This window comes from Rutidosis leptorrhynchoides, chromosome 3, assembly GCF_046630445.1.
Source record: "Rutidosis leptorrhynchoides isolate AG116_Rl617_1_P2 chromosome 3, CSIRO_AGI_Rlap_v1, whole genome shotgun sequence".
Taxonomy (NCBI): Eukaryota; Viridiplantae; Streptophyta; class Magnoliopsida; order Asterales; family Asteraceae; genus Rutidosis; species Rutidosis leptorrhynchoides.
The window spans coordinates 665353203-665378859 of record NC_092335.1 but is presented as its reverse complement, the minus strand read 5'-3'; the positions used below and the strand labels follow the sequence as shown (position 1 = coordinate 665378859).

At 31.3% G+C, this 25657-nt stretch overlaps 1 protein-coding gene across 1 annotated transcript; it reads left to right on the top strand.

Moving 5' to 3' along the window:
• Window positions 1-4967: 4967 nt before the first annotated feature.
• LOC139902580 (uncharacterized) lies at window positions 4968-24636 on the top strand. Its single transcript, XM_071885188.1, has 2 exons — window positions 4968-5674; window positions 24363-24636. The coding sequence occupies exons 1-2, from the start codon at window positions 4968-4970 to the stop codon at window positions 24634-24636; spliced, it is 981 nt and encodes a 326-aa protein (XP_071741289.1).
• Window positions 24637-25657: the final 1021 nt, after the last annotated feature.

Genomic DNA, 25657 nt, shown 5'->3' with positions numbered 1-25657 from the left:
ACCAATGGGTCATCGACGCTGCGTTCAAAGAACAGATCTGTCGAAACGTGGAAGCATACGTCGAAGACATAGTAATAAAAAGTCACGCCGAAGCGGACCTTTTGAAGGACATTCAGGAAACGTTCGATTCTCTACGCAAAATCAACATGAAGCTGAATCCGGAGAAGTGTAGCTTTAGATTCGAGGAGGGAAAGTTCTTGGGGTACGTCGTCACAAAGCGTGGTATACGGGCGAACCCTAAGAAAATTCAAGCTATTGATGAAATGGTAGCACCGCGAACGAGAAAGGAGGTACAAAGTCTGAACAGAAAGTTTGCAGCGTCGTCCAGATTCCTGTCAAAGGCGGCAGAACGGTCACTCCCGTTTTTCAAAGTATTGAAAGACAACGTGGGATGGAACTTCGACTGGACTCCTGAAGCGGATCAGGCTTTCCAGGAAATGAAGGCTCTGATAAGGACGTTGCCGACTTTGACGCCACCGGTACCGGGTAAAGTAGCCGTTCCGTAATAATTTTTTACGAATTTATAAATATTGTGATGCTAACATGATAAGAGTTCTCAGGTGAAACTTTGACAATTTACTTGGTTTTGGGAACTGAGGCTGTTAGCTCGGTGCTCGTCACGGAGCGTGGCGGCACATAGATGCCAGTTTATTTTGTGAGCAAAGTGCTACAACATGGCGAAGTCAACTACAAACCGGTCGAGAAGCTCATTTTCGCGTTGGTCCACACCGCACGACGGTTGAGACGGTACTTTCAAGCGCACCCAATGCTGGTGCTAACTGATTCGCCTATTAAACAGGTAGGGTACGGCGATTGAGACCGGAGCACCTTGGAGGAAAGTTATTGAGCAAACCGGAGGTTTCTGGCAGGCTAGCCAAGTGGGCAATCGAACTGGGTGAACATGAAATCCATTACGCCCCCCGTACCGCTGTCAAAGGCCAAATCATGGCAGATTTTATGGTTATATTCATATGCGCCACGCCACCAGCGCCGGTCGTCGAAGAAGTACCAAAAATTGTCACGTGGGAACTATTCACGGATGGAGCATCGAGTTCTGACGGAGCGGGTACAGGTCTAATTTTAATTGGCCCTGATGGAGAGGAACATACCTACGCGTTGCGTTTCGAGTTTCCCGCCTCCAATAATGAAGCGGAATATGAGGCATTGCTGTCTGGTTTGAGGATAGCTGAAAAGATGGGAATAAAATACCTAAAGGTGTCGGTTGATTCTCAACTCGTGGCGAATCAGATGAACGGGACGTTTGAAGCTAGGGATCCGGCTATGAAAAATTATTTGGCATTGGCAGAAGAAATGGCCAACAAATTCAAGCGTTTCTCAATAACGCAAGTGCCACGATCCTTGAACAAAAGGCCGACGCACTCAGCAAACTCGCATCAAGCGTGTTCAGCCACTTCGCCAAGGACGTTTGGGTGGAGGTCCTTAGTCAAAAATCCACTGACGTGGTACAGGTATCGACTCGCTTCGATAACAAACACGCTATACGCATAATCTGTTTATAACACAACGTACACGCCCTGATTTTCTTGCAAAATAATCACAGGAGGCAGCCACTATAGAAGAGGTCGAGACGTGGATGAGTCCTATCGTTACATACCTCAAGAACGGGACGTTGCCGGTCGACGGGGCAACGGCACATGAGATTCGTATGAAAGCACCTATGTACATGTTAAGGGATGGAGTTCTGTTCAAGAAATCCTTCACGGCACTGCTTTTAAGGTGTGTCGGCCCAATCAAGGCGAAAACAATCGTAAGGGAGGTGCATGAAGGGACCTGTGGCATGCATTCAGGATTTAGGACCGTTGTGGGGAAGATAATGCGGCTAGGGTATTTTTGGCCGTCCATGTACCGTGACACGAAAGAGATCATCAAAGCTTGTGCTTCATGCGTTTAAAACGACATTAGTCCCCAAATAGCGAGTTCTTCAAACTTGTTTATTAATGGTAGCTACAAAATAATTTTAATTGTGCTAACCTTTGGCTTCGTAATCGTAATTTAATTTAAATTTAAGGAAAACAATAAAAGATCCAACTAATCATTTAAAAGGTTGCAACTTGCAAAAGGTTGCAATTGACACTTTGCATGCCACTGATTTCTTTTAAGCAAGGTTGCAAAAGACGTGAGACGGGGTCGAGAAGGTTGGGTCCTAAATTTTAGGTCGAGAGTTCGAGACGGGTCGAGACGGACGTTAACAAAGTTGACTTTTTTAATATATAAGTATATAAATGCATATATGTATACGTATTTTAAAGCTAAAAATTTTAATTGATTAATTTATACCCATAATTGATATATTCGTTAATTTAATACAAAAAATTCAAACTAAAATACGATATATTTCACCGATTTTACCGATTTTATGGCTTTTCTGAATTTTGACCAACTTTGACTCGATTTTTTTTAACTTTGACCCGAACTTTGACCGTTGACTGTCATATAAGACGGTTTTCTTCAAGACGGGACGGGCTAGTAACCAAACCGTCGAGACGTGCGTCGCAACGGCTCGAGACGGAGTGTTTTGCAACCCTGCTTTTAAGTATATTTAAACGGTTTCTTTGGTTATTGTCCTAAAATATCATTATTATCCATTCAATTAACGACTTTATACTTTTATATTGATTGAAATTTGAATTTGAAATTTGAATTTGGAATTAGGATTTTAATGTTGATGAGCGTTTGATCACCTGAAGCGCATCACGTACATCCAATATTTGATAGGTTAACCATGAAGGAGTTTAGACTTTAACAACATTACGCCTTCAAAAGGCGTAGCGTTCCGTTTACCTTGTCTATTTATCTCAAATGTCTAGATTTCTATGGCAACATGGAGGATATGAAGTAGGTAGTGGGTATAATTAGAAAGTTCTGAAAAAATTGCAGTTACTAAGATACAGTTATGGAGTAACGGTTATTTATGTAACCGGTCACTAATCCTCTATAAATAGATATGCAAGTGTGATTTGGAGGTCAATCAACACACACAAATTTCCTAACCTTCTACTCAATATTCACCTTGGAGGTTCAACATCAACACCAACACCCCCTCAATTTCCTTCATTCTACCCGAGGACAGCTGTTGACATATGTTTATGTAATAGATTAGTGGCGCACGGTTTTATTCTTATTATGTTATGTATTTACGGTTTTTACCATGGTAACAATGTATATTTTGTAACTTAGGAGGTTGTCATATATAAACAACCTCCTCACTCCTTATTGAACTAGTTATCCATTTTGCACATTACTCATCTTTAATTTTTCTCTCTAGTGTTCTTGATAACTAATACTTCCAACCCACTAAACAACTCACAAAACCGTCAATCTAGGCTTCTTTAGGGACTAACAATTGGTATCAGAGCGGGACTTGCTATCTTGCTTGTAGATCCAAGGATTGAAGCTTCTTGATTCGTGTTTTGGAGTGTTTAGTGTTATTCGGTTGAGGTATCACGATTTACTCTCATTTGGTCACGAATTTGTTTGTTGTATGAGTATATCTATCTTTATGCTTGAAATCCGTATGCTTTATCTCAGTTTTACTTATTTCTTATAGTTTTATGCACGAAAATGTTGTTTAGACCACAATCCGTATCATGTTTTTCTTATGAAAAAGTATGTTTTAACATGTTTTTCTGATGAAAATAATATATATGTCGAAATGGTATGAATTTTGTGATGTCTTCTGCTAGTTTAGTGCTTATCTCATAAATTTTTGTTCATTTTTCATGCTCATATGTTCATATTTCTGCTGCAATGACTGAGTTACAATGACTATGTCACTTTATTGCATGTTTTACTCGATAAGTGCTTGAAACTTTTCACTCCATTCGTGTTAAAATCAATCAAAGACCTTAAAGTTACATGATTCATTGCTGCTTTGTCATTAATCTCTGCTAAATCTGCTTGAAAAGTCATAATATTTGCTTAAGGTTTTCCCAGAACTTGTGCTCGAAAACCCCTTCTGGGTTTGAAACTGTTCGAAAACCTCTCAAGGTTGTTTCACTACAGTGAAACCCTAAGGTTTTTGCTCAAAAAACCTGTTATTTTTCACACGTGTTGAGTCGGTTTTGGCTCCAATCTTTGGACTTGTGGTCAATACCCACCGAAATTTGTATTATTCGATAGTTTTAGGTGTGAAAAGGACTTGTCCTTGACATATTACCTTGATTTGTGTCATAAAGGACAAAGGACTTCTCCTTTTGTCCATAAGCTTCTACGTTTGTGTAAGGTTTCACGTGCATAGGTTTTCTCTTTCTTAAAAGTCAAACAATTTGAACTTAAAACAAACTGTATTAATTGTTTTTCAGTCAAAGTGCTCGAAAAATTGTGAAAAAGGGTGATCTCTGCTCGAGAACAGTGTGTAATTTGATTATTTGCTCGAAAAATTGTGTTCAAAATTTAAAAGATTGACTGAAAACAGTGTTTTTACTGCCCGAAAACCTTGCACGAAAATCTCTTGCTGCTCGAAAATCTTAAGTTTTTGTCTCTTTGTGCTCGAAAACTTAGTGTCCAGATAACCTGGTTTTGCTCGAAAACCACCCTGTTTTGAGGGCTTGGTTTTGCTTAAAACCCTAGTTATCTGCTCGAAAACTTTAGGTGCTCTAGAACTAGATAGGTGCTCGAATACCCTAGCTGCTCGAATATTGTGCCTGATCGAAAACTTTACTAGTGCTCTATTATATTGCCTGCTCGAAAACCTAGGATTTTGATCACATTACTGTCCTGCTCGAAAATCTCCCTTTTTCAACTACCTTGTTGGTGCTCGAAAACATAGTCTGACTTGAAATTTGGATTTGCTCAAAAACCACTCGATTTATACAAGTGGTTTTACACCAAAACCCTAATTTCAATCTGCTTACACAAGTGTTCCTCCACACTCAAAATCTACACTTAGCAATCTCTTGTTAAAACTTCTGTCTTTTGCACCACTCAGTTCACACTTCTAAGTTAAGATGGCTACTGCAAACCGTGATGCTTTGGTCATGGGCTCGGATACCCGTCCTCCCATGCTGGTCGAGGGACTGTTTGACGAATGGAAAGGAAGGTTTGACAACTTCATCGACGAAAAAGGAGAACAAACCAAATACATCTGGGAATCATTTCTCAATGGACCTAAGATCTCACTTCACCCTGACACCGGCGCAGTTCTAAAACCCTATGAACTTCAGGGTGAAGAAGCTAAGAAAGCTCAAGCCGATATCGATTCCAGGTCCATTATCATGCAAGCCCTTCCTCATGACATGTACAAATCCGTCAGCTCTCTGAAATCCGGAAAAGAACTTCTAGATGAAATCACCCGTCAACAGGAAGGATACAGTCAATCCGATCAGACAAAACTCGACATAGCACTCGCAATGTATGAGGTCTACTTTCAGAAACCCGATGAACCTCTAAACGACTGCTACAGACGTTTCTGTGAAGTCATTAATGAGCTAAAGAAGGTTGGAGTGAAAAAGAAAAATCAAGAGATGAACATGAAATTTCTGAAGAAACTAAATGCCACCTGGACACCATATGGAAACAACTTCCGTGCCTCCAAAAACAACAAGAAGTACAACATCCATGAAGTTGTAGGGAAACTAATGAATCATCAACCTGATGTTCTAGCCGCCCAAAACTCTAAATCCAACCTCGCTGAAACCAGTGATCCAATGGCTTTGTTTGTTAACAAAAGCTCCACCAAAACCCCTTCCAACCGCTCCAACTCACTCAAAGTAAAACAAACCATTTCCTCTGATGAGGACACATACTTTGATGACCCGGGAATTTCCGATCAAATTTAAACTTAATCTTGATATGGTTTCGACACGATAAGCAAATTCTGTAATGTTAAGTCACAAATATTTTGAACTGTTTCATATATTCGTTTGACTTTCGACCATTCCCGACGATTCACGAACTATTATGTGTAAATAAAAATGTAAATATATATATACATATATTGTGTATGAATACAAGTTGGAAATATAGTTGTATACTAATATTATTATTATTCCATTATTATTAACGCTAATGCAAATAATAATATCAGTATTTTTAATATTACTATATATAATGTATATAGATATAAAATGTTATACAGTTAAATTATTACTAAAAATTATGGTTATCGTCATTATTATCATTAATATCATTATTATTATTATCAATTATTATTATCAATAATATTATTACTAATTTTATTATTAATATTATTAGTAATATCATTATTACTAAATTTATTATTAAAATTTTTATAAAATGGTTATTACTATTACAACACAACTAATTATCATTATCCCTAATAAAATTATTACTACTTAGTGTTAGTATTAATATATCTGTATTTTTTTTTATAATTAATAGTATTATTACTACTAAGATATTTATTTTATTAATAATTAATATTAAATATAAATATTATATTTAAAAACTGAATCAACACATGATCCCAATCCCTATCAGATTTTCTATACGTGTAATTTTTTGTTCTTATGTAACCATTACTATATTTTTTTTATTTATTTATTTAATCTCCTTGTCTGCTTTTGATTTCTTTTCCTCTGATGTAACTCATTGTTAACCATTGGTACACAATTACATATCCATGATTTTACAGTGTTTTACTTCAATTATTCAGTTCAATATATCTATTACACTACAGCAATTTTCGAATTAAATCCAAAAATATTGAAAACAAGTTCATTCTTTCTCTGTTCTTTCACTTTTTAGGCAAAACACTAATTCGTATTAGATTTAAAAAACCTTAAATGCAATTCTGTTGGAATTCATATGTTCAAAGTATCTGCAAAGTTCTAAAGTCCAATTTTTAGTATCGAGTTCGAATTAATGAGTCAAAGATTTGGATTTAAAAAGTCAAACTTTGTTCTTGGATCAAATTCGTGGTATCTGTTACAATTAAGGTTAAATTGATGGTTGATAATGATATTAGGGGTAATTTAAAATACAAATTGTGTTATCAACTTTTCCCAAATCATTCTCCACAACAAAATCAATTTTTTTTAGGGAGACAGCGACGAACAGCAATAGCTGCTGTAACTTTTTTTAATTTTTTTTTATTTTATTTTGTTTGCAATTAAATAAAAACAATGGATATTGATAATAATTTGTTCCAATGCATTTAAATCGTGATCTATAGATGTGAATCTTGGGATTTTAGTCGAATTCATATTGAAAAAGAAGAGATAGAATGAAACAGAAGAAAGCAGGATAAATAGATTTAAGATGAGAATAATATCAGAAAAGTAGAAGTGGTGGAGTGGTGTTGAGTGTTTGCGGGTTAACTAGTGGTCACGGGTTCGAGTCTCTAAAGGAGCAAAATTTCTTTTTACAGCCGTTTTTTATAGAAGGTAGTTCATATTTTTTCTTATTAATATAACTCCATTTATTATTATTATTATTACTATTATTATTATGGTTGTTATGTTATTGTTATTGCAAGTATTAATTATTAATGTTATAATTATTAGTATTATTAATATTATATTCATTACATAGTATTATTGTTAATATTATTATTATTACTAATATTAATATATGTATTAATATTATTGTTAATCTAATTTTTACTATTAATTAGATAATAGGAATAATATTATTATCATTATTACAAATGTCATTAGGAATAAAATTATTAAAGTTATTATTGTTATAAGTATTAGTGTTATTATTATTATTATCATTATTATTAGCGCTATTATCACATGTAAAAATTATTATTGTCATTACAATCAAAAGGTATCATTATCATTAACATTAGTATTATAGGTACCATTTAACATAAATGTTAGTATTATTAATTCTATGATCATTAAAATTTTCATTGAAGCGATAATTATTATTAAACTTACCAATACAATTAACCTTGCTAAAAGTATTAGTTATATTTTATCATTATTAGTTAAATTATCATTTTTTTTGTTAAAATTTCTATTAACAGTATTATTATTATCTTTAAACTAGTATTATTATAAGTAATAATCTTATAAAACAAAAGATATATATATGGGTATAAATATAATTATTATATATAAAGTATACTAATACTTCTTTAAATATTGTTTTTAATTAATAACATTAATTAAAAATCAAATAAGTATCATAATATAATATAAGAATTAATAAAATCATATATAGGAATATTAATCTTAATACATAAAAATAATATGTATACATTTGTTTAATTACGATTATTATTTTAATATATATATATATATATATATATATATATATATATATATATATATATATATATATATATATATATATATATATATATATATATATATATATATATATATATATATATATATATATATATATAAATGTTATAGGTTCGTGAATCTGAGGACAACCTTGCATTGTTTAGTTGTTCAATATCGTTATATGTATTTTTACTACAAAATACAGTACGGTGAGTTTCATTAATCCCTTTTTAAATGCTTTTGCAATATATATTTTTGGGACTGAGAATACATGCGCTGCTTTTATAACTGTTTTATGAAATAGACACAAGTAATCGAAACTACATTCTATGGTTGGATTATCTAATCGAATATGCCCTTTTTATTAAGTCTGGTAATCTAAGAATTAGGGAACAGACACCCTAATTGACGCGAACTCTAAAGATAGATCTATCGGGCCCAACAAGCCCCATCCAAGGTACCAGATGCTTTAGTAATTCGAAATTAATATCATGTCCGAAGGAGGATCCCGGAATGATGGGGATATTCTTATATACATATTGTGAATGTCAGTTACCAGGTGTTCAATCCATATGAATGATATTTTGTCTCTATGCATGGGACGTATGTTTATGAGAAATGGAAATATGAAATCTTGTGGTCTATTAGAATTATGAAATGATTATTTATGTTAAACTAATGAACTCACCAACCTTTTGGTTGACACTTGAAAGCATGTTTATTCTCAGGTATGAAAGAAATCTTCCGCTGTGCATTTGCTCATTTTAAAGATATTACTTGGAGTCATTCATGACATATTTCAAAAGACGTTGCATTCGAGTTGTCGAGTTCATCAAGATTATTATTAAGTTAATTATAGTTAGATATATTATGAAATGGTATGCCTGCCGTCAACTTTCAATGTATTGAAAGATTGTCTTTTCAAAAACGAATGCAATGTTTGTAAAATGTATCATATAGAGGTCAAGTACCTCGCGATGTAATCAACTGTTGTGAATCGTTTATAATTGATATGGACTTTGTCCGGATGGATTAGGACGGGTCCTTTCAGTTGGTATCAGAGCGGTGGTCTTAGCGAACTAGGTCTACATTAGTATGCATAACTGATAAGTCGTTAGGATGCATTAGTGAGTCTGGACTTCGACCGTGTCTGCATGTCAAAAGTTTTGCTTATCATTTTTGTCAAAAATCATCAGCTTATCATCCTTAGGAAATTACATGCTCATTATTCTTAGTCTAGACACGTTTTACTGCATTGACTGCATAAATAGTGTATAGGCAAAAATTCATATCTTAGCGTATCTGTTACTGTAGATCTTGCCTGATATCTTCCGTAAATTTCTCCGTAATTTAAGGGAACCTGGTACTATATATCTATGCATATTATGCATTGAGAATACTATCCAACTATCAATTGCTGTCACCAAACTCTTCATACCAAATTTTTTTTTTCTGAGATCGCGTAAGATGGCCTCTACGAATCGACCAAGTTCCTCTGACTCCGAAGACAGCGTGACAGGAGCACACCAACCAATCAACTACCGTGATTACTGGAGAAAACGAGGGTGGGTTCGCGACATACTCACCCTATGGAAAAGGGAAGAAGGTACTCCATATCATGAACCGAATCTACCACCTAACCTTGGAGTACTCGACCCGCTCACCGGCGAACCTGTTCGCAACACCGTTTATACCCTTTTTGCCAGAATTTTTTGTCTTGAGACTACCATTAACGGAACAAGAGAAGATATCCGATCTCTACCTCACACTGATAACCAATCAGGGTTAGTAGAAGAAGTTAAAGAACTCCGAACTCGAGTGTTAACTTTAGAGAGCACGGTACACAATTTGCAAACACCAGCAGTATCACCAACACCAGTAACATCACCAACCTTAGCACCAACAGCATTAGTACCACCAACAACGACATCCGCATCACCAACTTCGACATCTCATTCTATACCTCGAGTATAATCATAGTTTTACATACAGTTCTATCTATTTTATTCTCGTTCGACATGGCAATTATGTAATCTCTAATATTTTAAAGATTATATATTCGTGTTCTAATGATAAATCAAATGAGATTAATATCACATTAACCCATTAAATTCATGATTATATCTGAAGAAAATATATATGTATATACATTTTCATAAAGATTGTAATTAAAAATTCTTTCGTACAAACTGTTAATGGTGAAAATATTTTTAACGGGTAGGTAATACTCGAGGAATATTTAGATTTCACTTTAATAAGTTACACTGTACATTCTACGAAGCTGATTCAACAGTCATTTACTATCCTATTCACATTCACCGATATAAGAATCCGTTCACCACAGAATAACCATTTTTATTCAATTTCATATTTGGATTTTGACTTCTCAGAATCCAATAAGTGGCATAATGAAGAAAACATTGAACAAAATAAAATTTGTTAGAAACAAACGAATTAACTAATTGAAATATTGTTAAGAAACCATGCTAACTGTTCCTAGCTAACTGGTTACATTTTATTTTCCGTAATTTAATTATCGCAATTTATATTCTCGCAATCTTATTCATCGTCATTTAATTTCTGTTATTTACTTTACGCACTTTAATTATCGTCATTTATTTTCTGTTATTTATTTTACGCACTTTAAATATCGGGACACGTATACAAGGTTTTGACATATCATATCGACGCATCTATATATATTATTTGGAATCACCATAGACACTCTATATGCAGTAATGATCGAGTTCTCTATACAGGGTTGAGGTTGATTCTACAATAATATATATACTTTGAGTTGTGATCGAGTCTGAGATGTATACGGGTTACAACACGTATTAATTACTTCGAATATTATATATTAAACTGTATATAAATTATTGAACTGTTAACTGTGGACGAATAATATTGGACAATTAAAATGAATTAAAATACTAATTATAACATATGAAACTAAATAATTCTTCAAGTTGCCACTTGATTTCATCTTAAACCTCATTTGTATCTTGACAATTCCAGTCTGTGTTCAAACCTTTCATGATTCTTGAAAACACCTCAATCGAGAAGATGAACCAACCGCACTTCATCTACGGAAGAAAAGGTTAATGCATATAGTTATGTACCTGAAAACACTCGGAACCTGAGTAAACGTTAAACACGTATCTGTGTTAAATTTTTTTTTTTGGCATTGTTATTACCAAAAATAACTTTACAATTCTTTTTCAAAATTAGAAAATTTTGTCACAGCTCCAGCAAGTCAACTTCGACTTTTTGTTCGAAACAACCTTATTATAATCTTGATATATACGCGTGCTCTTTTATTGTTACCAGGGAACCTTTCATATTCCATCATATTACCTTCAGCGTTTAATCATCTAAAAACACAATTTTCTTGAAACCACCTTGGATTAATAACCGGTGATTCAGATATCATAGCATTAAATGCAGAGGAAACAGAAAAATGGTAGATGGTCTAAACGACCAAAAGTTTGATGATAAAGGAAGGAGTGTTGGGAACGCTCGATAGAAAATTGGGTATTGAAAAACAGATTGAACTATCTATGAAGGAGACCAAGGACAAATACAAGGACCATACCATATATTCAAAGAATCCAGGTAATTCTGGATCCGATGAAACCTTCAATGAATATCTTAATCCGTACTCATGTTAAAATCTTACGGAAAGTCTTTCCCCATCAACCATCGAACTTAGAAATTTCAAAATATCATCATCAATATCTTTGATATTTCTGAGGATATTTTCATAAATATTCTCGTCCGAAATTATATACCTCTTCGTGCTTCCTGTGTATCATTATATTGAAAACATTCAATAGAAATTTAGTACTGAAAAGCGGATTATGCGAAACTATGAAGGAAGCCGTGGAAAAATCACAAAGAATAAGTTTGACTTCAAAGAATCCAAATGATTCTATTTCTGATGAAGTCTTTAGCAAATACCTTGCTTTCGAATCTAAACCCTTACGGATAAATCTTCTTCATCATCCATTGATATTAGAAATTCCAAGATATCATCATATCTTTCGTTATAAATATCCTCCATATTTCTGAAGACATTTTCATAACTATTCTTATCTGAAATCATTAATCTCTTCCTGATATCATTGTTACATCATATAGAAACTGTTAGTTTCTATATTCTGTAAACTTTCGAGCTTAAAATATGAATGTTATTGAAGTAATGTTGGGAACTGATGCATGAATTAGTATAATATAATGACACTTGATCAACGTGATTATATTACAGTAAGTCATGCTGAGTTTCTAAATGGAACGTGATGATTCACAAATCATAACGTCATCATGTGCCATGTTACATAACTCTTTCATCCTACTTAACTCCGGAACAAATCAAGAAAATGTATTCTTGATGGTTCTATCTTCCGTGATGTTGATAAATTTGAAAATCAAGTCGTGCTATCACGTTCCTTCCTGCTTAGAACATTATAATCATTCGAGACTCTATATCTACAAATTCTGGACCATTAATCGCTTGACTTGAAGTCAGGAAGAGAAAATAAAAGCATAGAGCTTTGAAATATAAGGGAGAATATAAAGCCGATAACAACACATAAATTACAAACCGTGTATATCAATGTTTATCGCAACATAAAGACACGGGAGAATTAAAAACATTATAATCCCGAGGGCGAAGTAGAAGAAAACAGATTCCTCGGGTGAAAGTTGGAAAAGGAGAATGATTGTTGCGATAATAAGGATGAGGACAAGGATCAGAACTGGATTAAGCATTTTCAGAATCTTTTGGATGTATGAAACAAGAAGGAAACTATAGGAAGGGTGAGAATAATGGAACGGAAGAATTTAATTTATAATGGAAATATCAGACAGAGTAATCAAAGCAGATCACCGCATTTAATTCGAGAGATCTTAATTTCTTTATTCGCCGAAGAATCAAATCTTTTTGATTTCGAAGATTTTCTATAAATCCCTTGAATTCCGGAATTCAACCCTGTCTCCGTCAAAAGTTAAGACGAATCCTTATTTTTTTTATTTCAATCTTTTGTGATAGTTTCATTCGTACTCTTCGAATAATTGAATTATTTTTATCCATATTACTCAATGATGATAAAACTCAATTTATCAACTCATATTCGTCATGAAAACATTTTTATTGTTAGCCATGACCACCTCACTCAAATTTCGGGACGAAATTTCTTTAACGGGTAGGTACTGTGATGACCCGGGAATTTCCGATCAAATTTAAACTTAATCTTGATATGGTTTCGACACGATAAGCAAATTCTGTAATGTTGAGTCACAAATATTTTGAACTATTTCATATATTCATTTGACTTTCGACCATTCCCGACGATTCACGAACTATTATGTGTAAATAAAAATGTAAATATATATATATATACATATACTGTGTATGAATACAAGTTGGAAATATAGTTGTATACTAATATTATTATTATTCCATTATTATTAACGCTAATGCAAATAATAATATCAGTATTCTTAAAATTACTATATATAATGTATATAGATATAAAAGGTTATACAGTTAAATTATTACAAAAAATTATGGTTATCGTCATTATTATCATTAATATCATTATTATTATTATCAATTATTATTATCAATAATATTATTACTAATTTTATTATTAATATTATTAGTAATATCATTATTACTAAATTTATTATTAAAATTTTTATAAAATGGTTATTACTATTACAACACAACTAATTATCATTATCCCTAATAAAATTATTACTACTTAGTGTTAGTATTAATATATCTGTATTTGTTTATAATTAATAGTATTATTATTACTAAGATATTTATTTTATTAATAATTAATGTTAAATATAAATATTATATTTAAAAACTGAATCAACACATGATCCCAATCCCTATCAGATTTTCTATACGCGTAATTTTTTGTTCTTATGTAACCATTACTATATTTTATTTATTTATTTATTTAATCTCCTTGTCTGCTTTTGATTTCTTTTCCTCTGATGTAACTCATTGTCAACCATTGGTACACAATTACATATCCGTGATTTTACAGTGTCTTACTTCAATTATTCAGTTCAATATATCTATTACACTACAACAATTGTCGAATTAAATCCAAAAATATTAAAAACAAGTTCATTCTTTCTCTGTTCTTTCACTTTTTAGGCAAAACACTAATTCATATTAGATTTAAAAAACCTTAAATGCAACTCTGTTGGAATTCATATGTTCAAAGTATCTGCAATGTTCTAAAGTCCAATTTTTAGTATCGAGTTCGAATTAACGAGTCAAAGATTTGGATTTAAAAAGTCAAACTTTGTTCTTGGATCAAATTCGTGGTATCTGTTACAATTAAGGTTAAATTGATGGTTGATAATGATATTAGGGGTAATTTAAAATACAAATTGTGTTATCAACTTTTCCCAAATCATTCTCCACAACAAAATCAATTTTTTTTAGGGAGACAGCGACGAACAGCAATAGCTGCTGTAACTTTTTTTAATTTTTTTTATTTTATTTTGTTTGCAATTAAATAAAAACAATGGATATTGATAATAATTTGTTCCAATGCATTTAAATCGTGATCTATAGATGTGAATCTTGGGATTTTAGTCGAATTCATATTGAAAAAGAAGAGATAGAATGAAACAGAAGAAAGCAGGATAAATAGATTTAAGATGAGAATAATATCAGAAAAGTAGAAGTGGTGGAGTGGTGTTGAGTGTTTGCGGGTTAACTAGTGGTCACGGGTTCGAGTCTCTAAAGGAGCAAAATTTCTTTTTACAGCCGTTTTTTATAGAAGGTAGTTCATATTTTTTCTAATTAATATAACTCCATTTATTATTATTATTATTACTATTATTATTATGGTTGTTATTGTTATTGCAAGTATTAATTATTAATGTTATAATTATTAGTATTATTAATATTATATTCATTACATAGTATTATTGTTAATATTATTATTATTACTAATATTAATATATGTATTAATATTATTGTTAATCTAATTTTTACTATTAATTAGATAATAGGAATAATATTATTATCATTATTACAAATGTCAATAGGAATAAAATTATTAAAGTTATTATTGTTATCAGTATTAGTGTTATTATTATTATTATCATTATTATTAGCGCTATTATCACATGTAAAAATTATTATTGTCATTACAATCAAAAGGTATCATTATCATTAACATTAGTATTATAGGTACCATTTAACATAAATGTTAGTATTATTAATTCTATGATCATTAAAATTTTCATTGAAGCGATAATTATTATTAAACTTACCAATACAATTAACCTTGCTAAAAGTATTAGTTATATTTTATCATTATTAGTTAAATTATCATTTTTTTTGTTAAAATTTCTATTAACAGTATTATTATTATCTTTAAACTAGTATTATTATAAGTAATAATCTTATAAAATAAAAGATATACATATGGGTATAAATATAATTATTATATATAAAGTATACTAATACTACTTTAAATATTGTTTTTAATTAATAATATTAATTAAAAATCAAATAAGTATCATAATATAATATAAGAATTAATAAAATCATATATAGGAATATTAATCTTAATACATAAAAATAATATGTATACATTTGTTTAATTACGATTATTATTTTAATATATATATATATATATATATATATATATATATATATATATATATATATATATATATATATATATATATATATATATATATATATATATATATATATATATATATATATATATATATAAACGTTATAGGTTCGTGAATCCGAGGACAACCTTGCATTGTTTAGTTGTTCAATATCGTTATATGTATTTTTACTACAAAATACAGTACGGTGAGTTTCATTAATCCCTTTTTAAATGCTTTTGCAATATATATTTTTGGGACTGAGAATACATGCGCTGCTTTTATAACTGTTTTATGAAATAGACACAAGTAATCGAAACTACATTCTATGGTTGGATTATCTAATCGAATATGCCCTTTTTATTAAGTCTGGTAATCTAAGAATTAGGGAACAGACACCCTAATTGACGCGAACTCTAAAGATAGATCTATCGGGCCCAACAAGCCCCATCCAAGGTACCAGATGCTTTAGTAATTCGAAATTTATATCATGTCCGAAGGAGGATCCCGGAATGATGGGGATATTCTTATATACATATTGTGAATGTCGGTTACCAGGTGTTCAATCCATATGAATGATATTTTATCTCTATGCATGGGACGTATGTTTATGAGAAATGGAAATATGAAATCTTGTGGTCTATTAGAATTATGAAATGATTATTTATGTTAAACTAATGAACTCACCAACCTTTTGGTTGACACTTGAAAGCATGTTTATTCTCAGGTATGAAAGAAATCTTCCGCTGTGCATTTGCTCATTTTAAAGATATTACTTGGAGTCATTCATGACATATTTCAAAAGACGTTGCATTCGAGTTGTCGAGTTCATCAAGATTATTATTAATTTAATTATAGTTAGATATATTATGAAATGGTATGCATGCCGTCAACTTTCAATGTAATGAAAGATTGTCTTTTCAAAAACGAATGCAATGTTTGCAAAATGTATCATATAGAGGTCAAGTACCTCGCGATGTAATCAACTGTTGTGAATCGTTTATAATCGATATGGACTTTGTCCGGATGGATTAGGACGGGTCCTTTCAGTTGGTATCAGAGCGGTGGTCTTAGCGAACCAGGTCTACATTAGTATGCATAACTGATAAGTCGTTAGGATGCATTAGTGAGTCTGGACTTCGACCGTGTCTGCATGTCAAAAGTTTTGCTTATCATTTTTGTCAAAAATCATCAGCTTATCATCCTTAGGAAATTACATGCTCATTATTCTTAGTCTAGACATGTTTTACTGCATTGACTGCATAAATAGTGTATAGGCAAAAATTCATATCTTAGCGTATCTGTTACTGTAGATCTTGCCTGATATCTTCCGTAAATTTCTCCGTAATTTAAGGGAACCTGGTACTATATATCTATGCATATTATGCATTGAGAATACTATCCAACTATCAATTGCTGTCACCAAACTCTTCATACCAAATTTTTTTTTTCTGAGATCGCGTAAGATGGCCTCTACGAATCGACCAAGTTCCTCTGACTCCGAAGATAGCGTGACAGGAGCACACCAACCAATCAACTACCGTGATTACTGGAGAAAACGGGGGTGGGTTCGCGACATACTCACCCTATGGAAAAGGGAAGAAGGTACTCCATATCATGAACCAAATCTACCACCTAACCTTGGAGTACTCGACCCGCTCACCGGCGAACCTGTTCGCAACACCGTTTATACCCTTTTTGCCAGAATTTTTCGTCTTGAGACTACCATTAACGGAACTAGAGAATATATCCGATCTCTACCTCACACTGATAACCAATCAGGGTTAGTAGAAGAAGTTAAAGAACTCCGAACTCGAGTGTTAACTTTAGAGAGCACGGTACACAATTTGCAAACACCAGCGGTATCACCAACACCAGTAACATCACCAACCTTAGCACCAACAGCATTAGTACCACCAACAACAACATCCGCATCACCAACTTCGACATCTCATTCTATACCTCGAGTATAATCATAGTTTTACATACCGTTCTATCTATTTTATTCTCGTTCGACATGGCAATTATGTAATCTCTAATATTTTAAAGATTATATATTCGTGTTCTAATGATAAATCAAATGAGATTAATATCACATTAACCCATTAAATTCATGATTATATCTGAAGAAAATATATATGTATATACATTTTCATAAAGATTGTAATTAAAAATTCTTTCGTACAAACTGTTAATGGTGAAAATATTTTTAACGGGTAGGTAATACTCGAGGAATATTTAGATTTCACTTTAATAAGTTACACTGTACATTCGACGAAGCTGATTCAACAGTCATTTACTATCCTATTTACATTCACCGATATACGAATCCATTCACCACAGAATAACCATTTTTATTCAATTTCATATTTGGATTTTGACCTCTCAGAATCCAATAAGTGGCATAATGAAGAAAACATTGAACAAAATAAAATTTGTTAGAAACAAACGAATTAACTAATTGAAATATTGTTAATAAACCACGCTAACTGTTCCTAGCTAACTGGTTACATTTTATTTTCCGTAATTTAATTATTGCAATTTATATTCTCCCAATTTTATTCATCGTCATTTAATTTCTGTTATTTACTTTACGCACTTTAATTATCATCATTTATTTTCTGTTATTTATTTTACGCACTTTAAATATCGGGACACGTATACAAGGTTTTGACATATCATATCGACGCATCTATATATATTATTTGGAATCACCATAGACACTCTATATGCAGTAATGATCGAGTTCTCTATACAGGGTTGAGGTTGATTCTACAATAATATATATACTTTGAGTTGTGATCGAGTCTGAGATGTATACGGGTCACAACACGTATTAATTACTTCGAATATTATATATTAAACTGTATATAAATTATTGAACTGTTAACTGTGGACGAATAATATTGGACAATTAAAATGAATTAAAATACTAATTATAACATATGAAACTAAATAATTCTTCAAGTTGCCACTTGATTTCATCTTAAACCTCATTTGTATCTTGACAATTCCAGTCTCTGTTCAAACCTTTCATGATTCTTGAAAACACCTCAATCGAGAAGATGAACCAACCGCACTTCATCTACGGAAGAAAAGGTTAATGCATATAGTTATGCACCTGAAAATACTCGGAACCTGAGTAAACGTTAAACACGTATCTGTGTTAAATTTTTTTTTTGGCTTTGTTATTACCAAAAATAACTTTACAATTCTTTTTCAAAATTAGAAAATTTTGTCACAGCTCCAGCAAGTCAACTTCGACTTTTTGTTTGAAACAACCATATTATAATCTTGATATATACACGTGCTCTTTTATTGTTACCAGGGAACCTTTCATATTCCATCATATTACCTTCAGCGTTTAATCATCTAAAAACACAATTTTCCTGAAACCACCTTGGATTAATAACCGATGATTCAGATATCATAGCATTAAATGCAGAGGAAACAGAAAAATGGTTGATGGTCTAAACGACCAAAAGTTTGATGATAAAGGAAGGAGTGTTGGGAACGCTCGATAGAAAATTGGGTATTGAAAAACAGATTGAACTATCTATGAAGGAGACCAAGGACAAATACAAGGACCATACCATATATTCAAAGAATCCAGTTAATTCTGGATCCGATGAAACCTTCAATGAATATCTTAATCCGTACTCATGTTAAAATCTTGCGGAAAGTCTTTCCCCATCAACCATCGAACTTAGAAATTTCAAAATATCATCATCAATATCTTTGATATTTCTGAGGATATTTTCATAAATATTCTCGTCCGAAATTATATACCTCCTAGTGCTTCCTGTGTATCATTATATTGAAAACATTCAATAGAAATTTAGTACTGAAAAGTGGATTATGCGAAACTATGAAGGAAGCCGTGGACAAATCACAAAGAATAAGTTTGACTTCAAAGAATCCAAATGATTCTATTTCTGATGAAGTCTTTAGCAAATACCTTGCTTCCGAATCTAAACCCTTACGGATAAATCTTCTTCATCATCCATCGATATTAGAAATTCCAAGATATCATCGTATCTTTCGTTATAAATATCCTCCATATTTCTGAAGATATTTTCATAACTATTCTTATCTGAAATCATTAATCTCTTCCTGATATCAGTGTTACATAATATAGAAACTGTTAGTTTCTATATTCTGTAAACTTTCGAGCTTAAAATATGAATGTTATTGAAGTAATGTTGGGAACTGATGCATGAATTAGTATAATATAATGACACTTGATCAACGTGATTATATTACAGTAAGTCATGCTGAGTTTCTAAATGGAACGTGATGATTCACAAATCATAACGTCATCATGTGCCATGTTACATAACTCTTTCATCCTACTTAACTTCGGAACAAATCAAGAAAATGTATTCTTGATGGTTCTATCTTCCGTGATGTTGATAAATTTGAAAATCAAGTCGTGCTATCACGTTCCTTCCTGCTTAGAACATTATAATCATTCGAGACTCTATATCTACAAATTCTGGACCATTAATCGCTTGACTTGAAGTCGGGAAGAGAAAATAAAAGCATAGAGCTTTGAAATATAAGGGAGAATATAAAGCCGATAATAACACATAAATTACAAACCGTGTATATCAATGTTTATCGCAACATAAAGACACGGGAGAATTAAAAACATTATAATCCCGAGAGCGAAGTAGAAGAAAACAGATTCCTCGGGTGAAAGTTGGAAAAGGAGAATGATTGTTGCGATAATAAGGATGAGGACAAGGATCAGAACTGGATTAAGCATTTTCAGAATCTTTTGGATGTATGAAACAAGAAGGAAAGTATAGGAAGGGTGAGAATAATGGAACGGAAGAATTTAATTTATAATGGAAATATCAGACAGAGTAATCAAAGCAGATCACTGCATTTAATTCGAGAGATCTTAATTTCCTTATTCGCCGAAGAATCAAATCTTTTTGATTTCGAAGATTTTCTATAAATCCCTTGAATTCCGGAATTCAACCCTGTCTCCGTCAAAAGTTAAGACGAATCCTTATTTTTTTATTTCAATCTTTTGTGATAGTTTCATTCGTACTCTTCGAATAATCGAATTATTTTTATCCATATTACTCAATGATGATAAAACTCAATGTATCAACTCATATTCGTCATGAAAACATTTTTATTGTTAGCCATGACCACCTCACTCAAATTTCGGGACGAAATTTCTTTAACGGGTAGGTACTGTGATGACCCGGGAATTTCCGATCAAATTTAAACTTAATCTTGATATGGTTTCGACACGATAAGCAAATTCTGTAATGTTAAGTCACAAATATTTTGAACTATTTCATATATTCATTTGACTTTCGACCATTCCCGACGATTCACGAACTATTATGTGTAAATAAAAATGTAAATATATATATATATACATATATTGTGTATGAATACAAGTTGGAAATATAGTTGTATACTAATATTATTATTATTCCATTATTATTAACGCTAATGCAAATAATAATATCAGTATTCTTAATATTACTATATATAATGTATATAGATATAAAAGGTTATACAGTTAAATTATTACTAAAAATTATGGTTATCGTCATTATTATCATTAATATCATTATTATTATTATCAATTATTATTATCAATAATATTATTACTAATTTTATTATTAATATTATTAGTAATATCATTATTACTAAATTTATTATTAAAATTTTTATAAAATGGTTATTACTATTACAACACAACTAATTATCATTATCCCTAATAAAATTATTACTACTTAGTGTTAGTATTAATATATCTGTATTTTTTTATAATTAATAGTATTATTATTACTAAGATATTTATTTTATTAATAATTAATGTTAAATATAAATATTATATTTAAAAACTGAATCAACACATGATCCCAATCCCTATCAGATTTTCTATACGCGTAATTTTTTGTTCTTATGTAACCATTACTATATTTTATTTATTTATTTATTTAATCTCCTTGTCTGCTTTTGATTTCTTTTCCTCTGATGTAACTCATTGTCAACCATTGGTACACAATTACATATCCGTGATTTTACAGTGTCTTACTTTAATTATTCAGTTCAATATATCTATTACACTACAACAATTGACGAATTAAATCCAAAAATATTGAAAACAAGTTCATTCTTTCTCTGTTCTTTCACTTTTTAGGCAAAACACTAATTCGTATTAGATTTAAAAAACCTTAAATGCAACTCTGTTGGAATTCATATGTTCAAAGTATCTGCAAAGTTCTAAAGTCCAATTTTTAGTATCGAGTTCGAATTAACGAGTCAAAGATTTAGATTTAAAAAGTCAAACTTTGTTCTTGGATCAAATTCATGGTATCTGTTACAATTAAGGTTAAATTGATGGTTGATAATGATATTAGGGGTAATTTAAAATACAAATTGTGTTATCAACTTTTCCCAAATCATTCTCCACAACAAAATCAATTTTTTTTAGGGAGACAGCGACGAACAGCAATAGCTGCTGTAACTTTTTTTAATTTTTTTTTATTTTATTTTGTTTGCAATTAAATAAAAAAAATGGATATTGATAATAATTTGTTCCAATGCATTTAAATCGTGATCTATATATGTGAATCTTGGGATTTTAGTCGAATTCATATTTTTTCTTATTAATATAACTCCATTTATTATTATTATTATTATTACTATTATTATTATGGTTGTTATGTTATTGTTATTGCAAGTATTAATTATTAATGTTATAATTATTAATGTTATAATTATTAGTATTATTAATATTATATTCATTACATAGTATTATTGTTAATATTATTATTATTACTAATATTAATATATGTATTAATATTATTGCTAATCTAATTTTTACTATTAATTAGATAATAGGAATAATATTATTATCATTATTACAAATGTCATTAGGAATGAAATTATTAAAGTTATTATTGTTATCAGTATTAGTGTTATTATTATTATTATCATTATTATTAGCGCTATTATCACATGTAAAAATTATTATTGTCATTACAATCAAAAGGTATCATTATCATTAACATTAGTATTATAGGTACCATTTAACATAAATGTTAGTATTATTAATTCTATGATCATTAAAATTTTCATTGAAGCGATAATTATTATTAAACTTACCAATACAATTAACCTTGCTAAAAGTATTAGTTATATTTTATCATTATTAGTTAAATTATCATTTTTTTTGTTAAAATTTCTATTAACAGTATTATTATTATCTTTAAACTAGTATTATTATAAGTAATAATCTTATAAAACAAAAGATATATATATGGGTATAAATATAATTATTATATATAAAGTATACTAATACTTCTTTAAATATTGTTTTTAATTAATAACATTAATTAAAAATCAAATAAGTATCATAATATAATATAAGAATTAATAAAATCATATATAGGAATATTAATCTTAATACATAAAAATAATATGTATACATTTGTTTAATTACGATTATTATTTTAATATATATATATATATATATATATATATATATATATATATATATATATATATATATATATATATATATATATATATAAATGTTATAGGTTCGTGAATCCGAGGACAACCTTGCATTGTTTAGTTGTTCAATATCGTTATATGTATTTTTACTACAAAATACAGTACGGTGAGTTTCATTAATCCCTTTTTAAATGCTTTTGCAATATATATTTTTGGGACTGAGAATACATGCGCTGCTTTTATAACTGTTTTATGAAATAGACACAAGTAATCGAAACTACATTCTATGGTTGGATTATCTAATCGAATATGCCCTTTTTATTAAGTCTGGTAATCTAAGAATTAGGGAACAGACACCCTAATTGACGCGAACTCTAAAGATAGATCTATCGGGCCCAACAAGCCCCATCCAAGGTACCAGATGCTTTAGTAATTCGAAATTTATATCATGTCCGAAGGAGGATCCCGGAATGATGGGGATATTCTTATATACATATTGTGAATGTCGGTTACCAGGTGTTCAATCCATATGAATGATATTTTGTCTCTATGCATGGGACGTATGTTTATGAGAAATGAAAATATGAAATCTTGTGGTCTATTAGAATTATGAAATGATTATTTATGTTAAACTAATGAACTCACCAACCTTTTGGTTGACACTTGAAAGCATGTTTATTCTCAGGTATGAAAGAAATCTTCCGCTGTGCATTTGCTCATTTTAAAGATATTACTTGGAGTCATTCATGACATATTTCAAAAGACGTTGCATTCGAGTTGTCGAGTTCATCAAGATTATTATTAAGTTAATTATAGTTAGATATATTATGAAATGGTATGCATGCCGTCAACTTTCAAAGTAATGAAAGATTGTCTTTTCAAAAACGAATGCAATGTTTGTAAAATGTATCATATACAGGTTAAGTACCTCGCGATGTAATCAACTGTTGTGAATCGTTTATAATCGATATGGACTTTGTCCGGATGGATTAGGACGGGTCCTTTCACATACTCTGATGTTGATGAAGAACATCGAGATCTCGTCAAGGCTGCCGCAATGTTCAGCAAGCAACTGAATCTCAGGAGATCATCTGGAGGCTTTAGCAAAAACAACAACAATCGAACATCATCCAGCTCTTCTTACTACAAAAAACCCGAAACCTCTACCATTCAATATCGGGCCCCTGACAGCAAGGACCCCGATAATGTTTGTTTCAATTGTGGTAAAACAGGTCACTTTACACGAGAATGCAGACTACCCAAATGAAAGGATGCCGAGTACTACAAGAAAAAGATGTTGCTCGCCCAAGATGCCGAAAAGGGGAAGGTCCTCAAAGCCTCAGATGATATTTGGCTAAACTGGTCAAACAGTGAACAGGAGCCCGAACGTGCTAATGTAGTGAAACTCACCAACATGAACCATGCTCCTGACAGTGTTTCTTTCGATGATGAGGAAGAGGTACTACTTTACACCGACATAATTCATGAATATTATAACTCTGTAAATAACAGTTCTGAATGTGTTTCTGATGTATTACAAACAACATCTAAGAGACCCAATGACCCTTCTATCTAAATTAATGTGCCCATTAGAGATGAACCTGCTTCCCATAATCATGATAAAATGCTCCTTGAATTGCCTGATATGTATGTTGACCACTTTGCTAAAATGAGTAAGGACCTTAGATCACTTGCTAGTCAAGTTAGTGGACTACAAAATGAGAATCATAGGTTAAAAGCTGAATTGAAAATCAAAGTGTCAAACAATGCATACCTAACTCTTCAAAAGGATCTAGCTGATAAAGTAACACAATTGAAGGAGCTAGAATCTAGTGTGAGACCGTTGCGAATAGAAAGGACAGACTTTAGGTTAAGAAATGAAGTTCTTAGTGAGAAAGTAGACAATGCTGAGAAAGAAATTAAGAAACTCACTGCTTCTAAGAAAACTCTCCTAGATACCTTAGAAGAAAAGATAAGAGAACCCCTCTTTGATCTTGCTAAGAAAACCCCTGAATGTTCTAAACTTACTGCACATAATCTAGAGCTTCAAACTCGTCTAGGACAATTTGAAGAAAAGCTCTACAGGACCGAACAGTCTAAGGTTGTTTTAGCAGGACACATCTCGAATCAAACCCTTTTCATGAATCGACCAAAGGACTCCTTCCGTGAGAACAAAGGCCTAGGCTTTGAAAATCCTCTCACCTTGTCGAATATGGCCAAAGCTGAGCCCTATCTGTATGATAGTAGACACTTGATGATTAGCCTACCTGCACGACTCACATTTGCAT

What these genes read in the sequence shown, in the direction of transcription:
- LOC139902580 (XM_071885188.1), top strand. Translation starts at nt 4,968, where the DNA reads ATGGCTACTGCAAACCGTGATGCTTTGGTCATGGGCTCGGATACCCGT. An exon ending in ACCAGTGATCCAATGGCTTT is followed by an intron (nt 5,675 to 24,362) that starts GTTTGTTAACAA and finishes CGGATGGATTAG; the next exon opens with GACGGGTCCTTTCACATACT.